Here is a 12,809-nt window from a genome sequence, read left to right on the forward strand (position 1 = left end):
CGCCGGCTGTAGTCCATCATTAGCCATGGGAATTGAGGGCTTTGGTAGCCCACTCTTTGAGGACTCCACAGCTCAAATTTGAGCTCATTGGATGCACTGACGCGTCGGCTACAGACAGAAAACCAGTCGCCTCTTCTCCTTCTCCATGAAGCTTTCCATTAAAGCTTCATAATTGTGTTTTCCTTGCTCTAATCACCTTCTCCCTTGCTCTAATCATCCAAGTGATGATGTGAATGATTGTTGCTGATCTTTCTCTTGAGTTTGAAGCGGTGCCAACCACATGAGGTATCCATAAGCCTCATTCTCATCAAGCTCCATCATCAACATCACCTTCAAGCTTTCAAAGTTTTTCAAAGTGTGCTTATGAGCACTAATAGTGTTGATTAACACTATTGAAGCTGTTAATCCAACAAAGGAAAGTTAGTGTTGATTAACACTAATGAAGCTGTTAATCCAACAAAGGAAAGTTATTATAAAGTGTTTTTAAATACTAAGAGTGTTATTAAATACTAATGGTGAATCTAATCACCAAAATAAGTGTCATTAGACACTAAAAATGTGCTTTTAAGCACTAATTATGTTTTTTAAACACTAATGGTGATCTTAATCACCAAACAAAGTGTTGCTTAACACTAATTGATCTTAACCATCAAAGGAGGAGGTCTTTAACACTAAGGAGGCTCTTCTTCATCAACATTGGAGGCCGGGCACACACCATAAGTGCCACATTACAAGTCTTCATCGTCAACCCGTTTCTTCCAAAGAGAAATGGTGCAACCATGAACCATTGTCTTCATCCCATAGGCCAAAGAGGTTGAAGATTTTTGGTTTTTCTTAACCATCAAAGGAGGAGGTCTTTAACACTAAGGAGGCTCTTCTTCATCAACATTGGAGGCCGGGCACACACCATAAGTGCCACATTACAAGTCTTCATCGTCAACCCGTTTCTTCCAAAGAGAAATGGTGCAACCATGAACCATTGTCTTCATCCCATAGGCCAAAGAGGTTGAAGATTTCTGGTTTTTCATCATAAAACTCATTATTTTGAGTGGTTTTAAAGTTGGGCACATGTACACTAAGTGTTCATCTTCAATGTTTATATGTATCACCCTTGAGGCTCTTGTTTGTAAGAGGCATAGGCATGTCATAAGCCATATGCTCTCATTTTCTAAACCCAAGGCATGTTATTCTGCTGGGTATTCAACATTTTCATCTTCTAAGATGAGTTGTAAGGTTGAGCATAGCATCACTAAGTGCTCTACCTTGTTGTTTGTCATGATTTTAAACATCTCTTGGCATTGTCTTTGTGAGAGGCATTGGCAACATTATGAGCCATGCCCTCTCCTTCTTGAGCCAAGGATGATGTACCTTATTGGTTTGAGCATTTACCTCAACCACTTACTCACTCTCATTAAGCTTGTATCTTCAAACCCTAATGGGTATCATGTAACCAACATGCACAAAAGTTGTTGTAATTGTGGAGTAGACACTGCTCTTGACCAATTCATAAGGCAAGTGGTAAGACCCTCCCTTTCCCTTTCCCATATAAATCTACCTCATTGCCCATGGAGGAGGTATGGTATTAAAGGAAGCATCAAGCATGTTGAAGGAACATCTATAAGCAAACCACTTAAGCAAGGGTGGCAGTCTTGTTTTGATCATTGTGTGAGAATGGTCAAGGTGGAAAGCATGTGGAAGCAATGGCATGTACGTCTAAAGCATGTCAACTACAAGAGGTCAAGCAAGCACAAAGAGTGGGGTGCACCATCATTGAGGTGTACATCTTCATCGACATCAAATAAAGACTTAGATGGCATCATTGTCTTTGCCTCTAAGGCTAGGAACATGGTTGTAAGTCCTAGATAATCACACCACCTATATTCCAAACCTTGTATGCCTAATGTTATAAAGGCATCCTATGTCCAATACCACCTATTCCATTCTTTCATAGTTGGTATTGAGGGGGGTATTAAGAGACTAAGGTTATGTAGAAGGGGATGAGAAGGGTGTGTGTGTGAAGGGACTTAAGGTCCACTAGCTCACCTATTTAAAGGTGGAGCTAGGAGGCATTTTGTATTGAGCAAGGCCTAGTTGTATTCATAAACAACTTAATAAGCAAGATATTGTTCTTGTATTTTGTGAGTTCTTTTCCTCCACACACTTGATCTAGCATGAGCACCACGTTTTCTCAACAAGAGGTACTTTCTCAGGTCAAACCATATTGATCAAACCAACTAATCACCCATGAATACTAGGACCTATGGTGCTCCTCTGATGTTAAGCTACATGGAGGACTCAAGAGTGAAGCATAGACAATTTGCATAAATGTATACACATGGTGTATGTAAGTGATGGTCTACAAAAGTGCATCAATGGTGTATGTAAGTGATGGTTACTAGGACCTATGGTGCTCCTCTGATGTTAAGCTACATGGAGGACTCAAGAGCGAAGCATAGACAATTTGCATAAACGTATACACATGGTGTATGTAAGTGATGGTCTAAAAAAGTGCATCAATGGTGTATGTAAGTGATGGTTTGAAAAAGTGCATCAATGACCAAGGGATATGCTCCAAACTCAGCCAAGATAATCTCATGCAACACTGATGGCTTAATCCAAAGCATACATGAGAGCATCATGACCAATAGTTTCTCTATCCCCCTACATCACTATAAAGTGTAACATTTGGTGTGGGCTCCTGGAAGTGGCATGGAAACATTTCCTATCCATGTGAACTAGGTCTATGTACCCTTTAGGGTCAATTGAGTCGTAGCAACATATCTCATGGAGAAGATGGATTGTATGAAAGCCACCCCAGATAGACATATGATGAAACTTTCTTCACTTGTGGCTAGATCTCTCTTCGTAGGAGGTGTGAAAGACCATGATCTTGGTTTTGCCGAGATTGGCTATGAGATTTGTCTAGTCACAAAACCTATATAGTGTATATGAATGCCGATGTGGCCTCTTCTATCAAGTCTAAAATTAGCAACATGGGCACCACTATCTGAGCTATTGTACCCCCAAACCTATTCATAAATGTTTTGATCTCATCTATATATAATCCAAATAGGGTGGGAGAGAGGGGGACCCTCTATTTGATGCCAATGGTGCTACTGATGTCTCTTTAGAGAGCCCTCTTGGTGCTCAAACCTTGTTAGTCATCACAGCTTCATCACCCCCCATATCATGTCGGTTGGGAATTGGAGCTCATGTAGGTGATGCCAAGGGACAGAATTGAAATGTGATCAATAACAGTCCTCTTGATGTGTGCCGGTACTATGAAGTTGATATCGACCTCCAAATCTATCTCATAACTCTCAGCGCCATAGAGTGGCCTATCATATGGTCATGTAGTTACTGGGGTCTTTGGTGGGGATAATGGTGTTAGTGGTCGGGAGGGGGAAAAGTCTTTACGTAGGACCCTATTAAACATAGATGCAAGAATGGGGGCCAAGACATTATGCCCCCATGTGAAAAGTGCTATGCACAAAGGTCTTCATTGGCTTTGGTTCAACCATTATGCAGCTTTAATAAGGAAGGAATGACATTGAAGGAATTGAAGAGGATGGCTAGTGTGGGACGTAACATATATGGTTGCGGTATGGGCTTCATTATATCATTGAGATATCATGTAAAGGCCAAGTGAGAGTGTCTGTGATAGGTGTGGGTGGTTTCTTCTTCTTTAAAATGTGCCACATGTTAAGTTGTCCTCACTAAGAAAGAGCTGGTAGAACTTCGCCTCATGTTTGGCGAGAAACAAATGGTTCTTCGGCAGGTAAGGCAATGGCAGGCTCTCTACATTTCACGTATAGAGATCCTATCCCATGTGCCTATTCTCGTAGAAGGTGAAGGTATGTATTCTTGCATTCCTCATTGAACCATAGATTTTTTGGTTGTGACCCTATGGGGGTTTGGCAATAAAAGAGACAGTGTATGGAAAACTTGCTTGGGCTGATTTGTGAATGATGGAGGAGAGCTTGGATGTGATGGTGTGAGGTCTAGATTGGCTAGGTGACAAGATAGGTGACACTTGTAGACAAAGATCATGATGAAAATGAATGTGGGTAACGATGGATATGGGAGAGTAGGGGGGGAAGGGGTGGGGGTGGTTAGGGATGTGCAAGAGATGGTGAAAGTGAGGTATGTATGGTTAGCCCTAATGGGTGGTGGTCTTGGATATGTCATGGAGACCCCATCAACAAATAGTCAACTGTGCTAGCTCCCCCTCCGTATAGATGCAGGTCAAACTGTTTTTGAGGGAGGCCAATGGGAAAGCCATTGAATACAAGTAACTCGTGCATAGTTCCCATGTCTAAGAGGCATAGGTGGTTATGAAGATAGAATCTTACCTCACCGAGTCTGCATGGACATCATATAATTGTAGTTGCTTGTCAACCATCTATGCATTGAAGTCACCGAACAAGAGAATATCTCCTTGTTAAGAGAACTCCACAATATTTGTGAATAGGGGATATGGAGATTGGTATAGGTCTCATGTAAAGGTACATGTCCCAGGTGGGATGTAGCATATTATAATATGCATGAGTGGGAAGCCAAGCTTGGTAAAGCACATTCATATACACACACACACACACACACAGTCTTGTGGAATGATGCTGTTGCTAGTTGTGGAATGATGCTGCTGCTAGTTGTGGTTGTGGTGCTGCTAGGAGTGCTGGCCGGTCGCGTTGTCTACGTCTTCTGGCAAACATGCAAGCCCCAGCACCTGCCTGCCAACAGGCGCTCCTTGAAGACCCTTATCGTACTTGGCTCTGGTAAGATCTCTCTCTGCATTTTTAAAGCCTTGGATCTCAAATACTTTAGTTGCAATTTGTGGAGGCGAGGCTACGCATTCATGCTCTTAATATCAGAAAACTCAAAATGGGGCAAATTTGGCAATCACGTAAAATCAAATGTGTCACGATTAGTCCATGCTATAATGATAAAGCTAACTCAACTACAAGGATTCTCAAATCCACATTGTGCTGCTTGACAGAGATCATGCCAATCTGTCGCAGCCCAATTTAGCTAGTCTAATTAATAGGATTATGAACTACTTAAGATCATGAAGGCATTATGCCCCATTTTCTTGCTCATCATGCAGTGAAATGTAGGGCACAGGGGGCTGCTACAAGAGGACGACCTCAAAAGAAGAGTTCTAGTAAGATACTGACTTCTCATGTTTCAAGTGCAAACGCTGAATGCCTCAACAGATACTGCAGCAAGGCTTTGCATGGTGCTTGATGCATTTGTCCTGAGGGTTTCGAGCTAATGGAGTCCATGAAAGGAGGCACATGCATCCAATGGATGCACATACATAAATATGTGTACATGTGTGTATTATCATCATCATCATTAGCATCATGTGATTGGATCAGAACAGTGGCAGCACGGAGGATGTGATCACGAAATAGGCCGCTCGGAGGGCCTGTTTCTCACCAACTGCGGTAGACAAACAGGTTGAGGGATCTGGCATTAGTTTGAGGCTCATAGTGCTAAGTTAGTCATCTAGGGCACAGAATTTGTGCGAGATTTCATGGTTGCCCTCTTGTAGGAGCAGACATAATCTTAGGGATTCGTTGGTTTCACAAATTTCACCCTGTCATTGATTGGGAACAGCACACCTTTCGGATTTTCCCGAACGTGTCTCAGGCTCTGGTCATCATCAAGTGTGAACTAGGCATTCCTAACTTTCCTCTCATGAGCCACATGCAGGCTAAAGGAGAACTGAGGAAAGGCGCACAGGGTGCGTTGATCTGTGTTCAGACAGCCTAGATCGTTACCAGTGCTTCAGCAAAGTACGAAGCCCTACATGTGTCACATGCGCGGAAGCTTTGTGTCTTCTTTTAGCCCTAAACACCTTTCATTGGAACACATAGATGCAAAACACAAAGAAGAGATGGAGAGAAGAGAGAGAGATAACGGTATTTTCAGTATATTCATATAGTACAAAAAGGTACAAGGCTTGGCAGCACTAGGCATGCTTAAAAAGGTAGCAACAATACCTAGTCCATGATCTATCCCAATAGGGGATTAGATCAATCAAAAGGTTCTTTGGCACCATGAGGAATCCCCCAACTGGTGGACTTTGTTAGAATTAGTGCATCTCAGTGTATTTGGCCAATACCTTTTTTATGGGATTTTACCTATTTTACACATGATTATTGGTCTTGGGCCAGTCGGCCAGCTTCTGGTCTCCTTATATAAAGGGCCTCCCTTTGTACACTTTATTCATCCATTCCTTTGCACAGGTTCAACACTCCTTGCTGCCTAATTGCCATTGTAAAGACTTCATGCTAATATAAAAGGTGATTTTGTCCACAAGCTCTCTCTACTCTCTCTCTTGTTCAATTTATGCTTCCGCCTATGCATTCTCGAACATGGTATCATTCGCTTAGGTTCAAGTTGCTCCATCCTTGTGCAAACTGCTCACCGTCTTCTATTCTGCTGTGCGTTTTGCTTCCATAGCTTCTCTGGCTGCAGATCAATATATATAGTGGCTGCGTTTTCTGGTCCAGCCAGTCCTCTTGCTGCTGTCGACCAGCTCTACAGGCTGCGTTTTGCTCTTCAGAGGTAGGTTCTGGAGTTATTGGCTGCGTTTCCTGGTCCAGCATTAGTTGTGGTCAGCTTCTTGCATGTGGTGTTGCCAGACAAGTGGCTGTACATCTTCTTCTTCCTCCATGAGTCCCTACCCTTCCAGTAGGAGGTTCTCGGTGGTTTCTAGGAATGTTTTGCTGCTGACCAGCCTCTGTCTCTCTCAGATTTGAGAGGGAGCTGATTGGTTTTGGAGCCTCGCTTCGTTGGAAAGCACTTGAGAGGAGTCTTGGAGAGCTGAGATTTGTGTTCTTTGTTGCTGTGGATATGGTTGCCCCTTGTACGAACAATGATGACAAGTTGAAAGGACCCAACTATGCCCATTGGAAGCTTCAAATGCGGATCTGGTTCATCCACAAGGGTTTGTGGGATATTGTTCAGGGCACTCAGAGGAAGCTCAAGCGTCCTCAGAACTCTAGGAGGTGGACTCAGGATCAAGAGGATGAATTCGGTGTGGAATTATAAGACTGGGAGAATCGGGATTCGAAGGCGCATTCAGTGCTTGTGCGGACCATCACAGAGGAGGTCTTAGCGGCCGTGCAAACTCTCACCAATGCTCATCATGTATGGTCTAAATTGGAGGATCTCTTTGCTCGAGATTCGTCGATGAGGGCAGTTACCTTGCAAGGGCAACTCTATGGTTTGTTATTCCTTGCAGGCAGTTCCATGCAGTCGTTCCTCATGAAGGCTAAGGTTATCCATGACTAGTTACTGGCTATGGGTGCTCCTTTGTCCTCTCCTCAGCTGGCTGCACTTATCCTCACCAAGCTTCCCTCGGACTATGATGTGATTTCTTGATCTTTGCAGTGCCAGGTCACATCCACTCAGTTGGATTTTGATGATCTTAGCTCCCTACTCTTGGAGAAAGAGTCCGTCCTCGTTTCACAGGGTAAGTTGAAGGTGTCTCTCAACAGTTTTGAGTAGGCACTTTTCTTAGTTTAAAAGAAAGGTCGGAGTCGTTGCTTCTCTTGTGGGAAGAGAGGACATCTATCCAAGGATTGTTTGTCCAAGAAGAAGGACAAGACCAAGGGCAAGTCTTCATCTCAGAGAAAGGGCAAAGACACGACAAACAACAGTGATACAGATTGTTCTAGTACCACTTCTAGAGCTTCCAGGGCGCTTTTGGCTCAAGAGGACCCAGATGGTGTACTTCTCTAGTATACATGCAGTTTTCCCCCATGTGCTTCTAGCGAGAGGAGGCTTGTGGGCAGGAGGGGGCTGATTGCAGTTCCACTTACTAGTGCATGGGAACCATGATTCGGAGTTCCGAGCATTAGACATCTGGCAGGACATGGTTATCTTTTGTGTAGCAGAGATTATGAATTGGGTCTGTTCCGAGTTCATTGTTCGAGGCTTTTGGGACGTGATGTGTTTTCCATCCATTGTTGGGGATTATGGGCGCGGTGTGTCTAGCAGCTCATCATCTATTCTTGGAGTTCACTACACACTCGTTGTTCGTGGTGGCATTTTGTTTTGAGGAAACAGGTTGGTGGTGCTCTTTGCGAGGTGATTCCAATATTCGCAGTGCTGGAGGGTCCATGGTTGCATCTTCATCAGCTTATCTTCTTCAGACTCTTGCACACTATGAGCTGCAGAGGGGGTGTTAGAATCAATGCATCTTAGTGTATTTGGCCAGTATCTTTTTTATGGGATTTTACCTACTTTTCTTATGATTATTGGTCTTGTGCCAGTCGGCCAGCTTCATCATGTAGTCGGCCAGCTTCTGGTCTCCCTATATAAAGGGCCTCCCATTGTACACTTTATTCATCCATTCCTTTGCACAAGTTCAACACTCCTTGGTGGCTAGTTGCCATTGTAAAGCCTTCATGCTAATATAAAAGGTGATTTTGTCCACAAGCTCTCTCTACTCTCTCTCTTGTTCAATTTATGCTTCCGCCTATGCATTCTCTTTAGTGCCTGGCTTATGCCCTAATTCTTCTGTTCCCTAATTCTTCTGTTTATCTGCTGCCTCAGAGATTAGCCCTGGGATTAGCATGTTCATGTTTATGCACATGACAACATGACCGATTCGAGAAGAATTTTTATAAACGGAAGGGAAACAGCACACGGAAAATCTTATCAATCATGAAAACTGAAAATACATATAAGCATGCCAGACAAAAAGAGATGACAAATCTGCACAGTACACCACACTAGGGGCCAAAAGATGGGCTGACCCCCCCCCCCCCCCTTTGTCATGTGCATGATCAATGCTATGTACCTTCTCAAGGCTAATTCGAGAAGGGGGCAACCAAATAAAGACTATGAACCGGAAAAAGACCAGATTTTGGAGCATCAAGTGCTGAATTGGCTGTAGGGGACCAGGATGACAAGGCAGGCTGCAAGAGGGGACTGTCGGCTGCTAAAAATGGCTGTCGGCTGGACCAGACTGAGGCGGCTGCAGAGGCGCATCACCTTTAAGGATATTAATGCCAGTCGGCCGACTGTTGGTTCAAGAGCCTATAAATAGGCCAAGATGCTCATAGTTCTTGCCATTCAATCCTCTAGGGGTTTGGGTCAGTAGGAGTCCCATAGGGGGACAGTTTTGGGTGTTATTCACCTTTTATTCAAGGCAGCCTAGGGCTGTGTGTAAGAGTACCTTTTTGTACTATAGCAATATACTGAATTTTCAGCATATCTCTCTCTCTCTCTATAAGTGCGTTTTGCATCAGCATGTTGCCAAGAGTGTTTAGGGCTGAAAGAAGACCCCCAGAGCTTCCGCGTGTTACATTGGTATCAGAGCATCAGGCTCAGCAAAGCTAAACACTGATTCAGTCCCATATGATGGTGTACAGGTCCAAGGTACAGGAAAGTACACGGATTCAAAGCCCAAGGCAAGGAACACAGAATCGGGAAGAGCTCCCAGGAGGTTTGTTGGTGGTCTTCCACAAAGCCAAAGGGGATGGTAGTCCTGTGAGCCAGATAGGTTCTCGGGCAACGGTCCCAAGGGAGGTTTATCCTCCAAGGGTGATGTGGGAGTGCCAGACTCATTTCTCAGGAATGAAGACCAAGACAGTGTTTAGAGTCAGGGCAGGAATGGATTGTGGACTAGATGGAACAGATGCATAGATCTTCGTATGAGATAGAGTGGTTTGGAGAGCGGGCCGGGCTTTCAGAGAAAAGGGTTGCCAGGGATGGATGGATGATAGAGGGACTTCGGGAAAGGATTGGGATGATGACAGTCATCCAAGAGCAGGTTGGAATCCAGTCATCAAGTTTAGCAGAGGGGGATGTCATGTGCATGATCAATGCCATGTACCTTCTCAGGTGCTGATGTCGAAGATAAGGCAATAGTTGGCTGTCTCTTATTGCTCCTGAGCCGAGGGTAAAACTATAACCTGAAGTAGATCTCCTCGTGTTTGGATCTCCTCCCCAATCTGAGTCACTCCAATCTTGGAGTCTGACTCCACCCCCTCCTGTGTAAAAGAGTCCAGCGTCCATAAGAAACAGGTTTCAAATGTTTAAGAACTGACTACTGTTCTAGTTAGCCCTTGAAAGTCTTGGAAAGACGAGGGAAACTTGCTAGGAGGTTCTGCTAACTGTGGGATACTAGGTGGGAGATCATCCTGGAAATGTCCGAATGAGAAAGGAGATCTGTCAACTGAGGGATTGAAGAAGATGAGACAGCGGTTATCGAATGAGATAGAAGCTATCTGAGCATAAATCAATGCTCCTTTTGCTTCCTTGCGGATAGCTCGTTTGGCCTGGAGATGAGAAATCATAGGAATGCCAAGAATGCTCCTATCCCCCCCGAATCATGACAGGCTCAGGAAAACCTTTAGAGATGATAAAGGTGTCCTCCCCCCAATTGGGAATAGGTTCATACCGACAAAACCACTGGATTCCTAAGATCATGTCACATCACAAAAGTGAAGAGAATGAAATCTCGCTGGAATGAGGCCTTTTGAACTTGAAAAGAAAACTGTTGTGCCTGTTGAGATATGTGGGTGCGGAGACCAGGTGTAAACCCGTCTACCTCCAAATGATAGGGCACTAAAATACAACTCATGTTGGTAGCCAACTAGGGAGAGATGGCATCCTCAGAACTGCCCATGTCAAAAAGGATTATGAACTGTCGGCCCTTGGCAGAGCCATAAGCTCGGATCAGGCTTTTCTGTGTGGTTGTTGCCTCACCCTCTTGCTTAGCATCAAGTACCATGGATGGCATGGGATGCATAGAAGGTAAGATCTGAACCGCATTGACGGTAGCAAGCGGGTCTGGAGGAGCACAGTCGTGCCGGAACGCAATCTGACCATCCAAGGATGCCCCCAAGCTAGGATACAGTGTGTGTGGACAAGCTGAATCTGATACCAATGTAATATGCAGCGGAAGTCTTCGTATTGGAGGATCCTGTCACACAAATGCTCACACCGTCTTCTGTATCCTGAGTTTCGTGAGTTTAGCAATCCACTTTAATACTTCAAGCTTTAAAGAGATATGAGAGAGAGATATGAGAACTGTACACCAGATTGGGTCTTAAATTACCCACTGAAGGGCCCCCTATCCCGTTACCGAGATAGTATTTGCTTTATTACTTTAACTGTAGATAAGCCAAACGCAAGATCTCGGAGGATCAGAAGCCTGGTTGAACTGTACACGGCTGTAGAAACACCACAATGAACTGATCTCGATTGCACTCTTCCCAAGGGTATGAGGAAGGGCTGCACACCTGAGGCTGAGAAGGGACTGTAGTGGACTGTTCTAAGCTATGAGAGTATGCTGAAAATGCTTATGAATGCTGTGTTACCTTCACCAGATGGCTGAAGCATGTGTGGATGATGCGTAGAAGGATGTAGACTGCTGTAGGACTGAAACGCAGAGCTGTAGTGAACTGTACACAGGCCGGCTGTGATATATGCAGAAAACGCAGAGGTGTTTGCTGATTTGGGGCCTGTGGAGGTACTGCATGGCTGCGCCTCGTGGCTGTAGGGACTATACTCCTGTATGGCATTGCTGCGTTGGAGAAACTAGGGCTGGCTGAAGCAAAACGCAAGTACTCCAAGGGCTGGATGAGACTATGGCTGCAGGCGGGGATGCTCCTAGGGCTGAGGATATGAGGCGCCTGGATTCTGATGGCTGAATGGGCTTCTAAGCACAATACATGCCTATTTATACTAGTTGGGAGTTGGTCAAGTTGGCTGGCTGGTCATAAATTTAATAAACTTTATGTTTATAAAATGGCATTAAATGCTAATAATACTATAAAATATTGGAAAAATACTAGATAAATCCTAGTAAATTTCCTAAGGCTTCTGTGATGTTCTAAATGATGCACAGGCATATGAATGCATGTTATGCAAAATGCGGAGTGCTTTCTGATGCAAACCCTAAGGCTTCTACCGACTCTACATGCATGAATGATTCTCTCCAAGTGGGTTAAGGGACTCGACTGACTGACTGACCTGCTAAGGCTGAGGAATGACCTACGTAGCTCGTGCCTGACTTATCCTGGACTGAGGATATACAATGGGGTCATAGCATACGACAAATATCATCCTACTGGGTTCTAATAATGTACAGATGTTGCACTGCTGATGATGAGCCATCTTGTCACCATGCACTGAGTGCAAAGTGCATGTGACATATCCGCATCTTCTATGGACCACGCCCCCTCCCGCATTGTTACACGGGGCACAATTGCTTGGGCCATTGAGGCTGAGGCCATCATGTCATATGAGAAAGAAGGTGGGGGACTGGCCCTTTAGGTCTCTCACCTTCGTATTTCTGCAATGCCAGTCCCAGCTCCATCTACTCGTCACTGGACTCTAGGTTCTAGCCAGGGATGGGAGATTTGTAGCAAGATTGTTGCATAGCATATCTCGAGGGCTCGATGTAATGAAGCCATCGAAGGAACCCTCACCCCACCAATAGAGTCCATCTGAAGCATCTCGCTTGATATCATTCATACTGATAGAATGTGCAGCGAAAGAAGGGAAAGTGGAAACACAAGAGAGTGAAAGAGAGAGATGGAGAGGAAACACAGGTGAGAACCTGCTCTCAATATCATCATCCAAAAGGAATACATGTTCCGAGCAAGAGGGGAGAAAACCTCGTATGTGAGGGACTGCAGCAAACAATGCTAAGTAAGCACTGAAGAATGAGGGAGGCAAGCCAGCTATATATATGTCCATATGAAGGCAACTGACTAGGGAATAAATCCTCCACGACTGGGAAAAATACCCAAGACTCCATAAAATGGGATATAATATGG

At 44.5% G+C, this 12,809-nt stretch overlaps 1 protein-coding gene across 1 annotated transcript in view; it reads left to right on the forward strand.

Moving 5' to 3' along the window:
• Nucleotides 1-4,472: 4,472 nt before the first annotated feature.
• Nucleotides 4,473-12,809, forward strand: part of LOC147633272 (UDP-N-acetylglucosamine transferase subunit ALG14-like protein) — a 34,386-nt gene continuing 26,049 nt past the window's right edge. Inside the window, exon 1 of the mRNA XM_086806305.1 lies at nucleotides 4,473-4,778. Coding sequence (XP_086662431.1) covers nucleotides 4,541-4,778 — 238 coding nt within the window. The 5' untranslated portion in view covers nucleotides 4,473-4,540. The remainder of the gene's footprint in view (nucleotides 4,779-12,809) is intronic.

The sequence above is a fragment of the Cibotium barometz genome, chromosome 12, assembly GCF_041138505.1.
Source record: "Cibotium barometz isolate CiBa-2024 chromosome 12, ASM4113850v1, whole genome shotgun sequence".
Taxonomy (NCBI): Eukaryota; Viridiplantae; Streptophyta; class Polypodiopsida; order Cyatheales; family Cibotiaceae; genus Cibotium; species Cibotium barometz.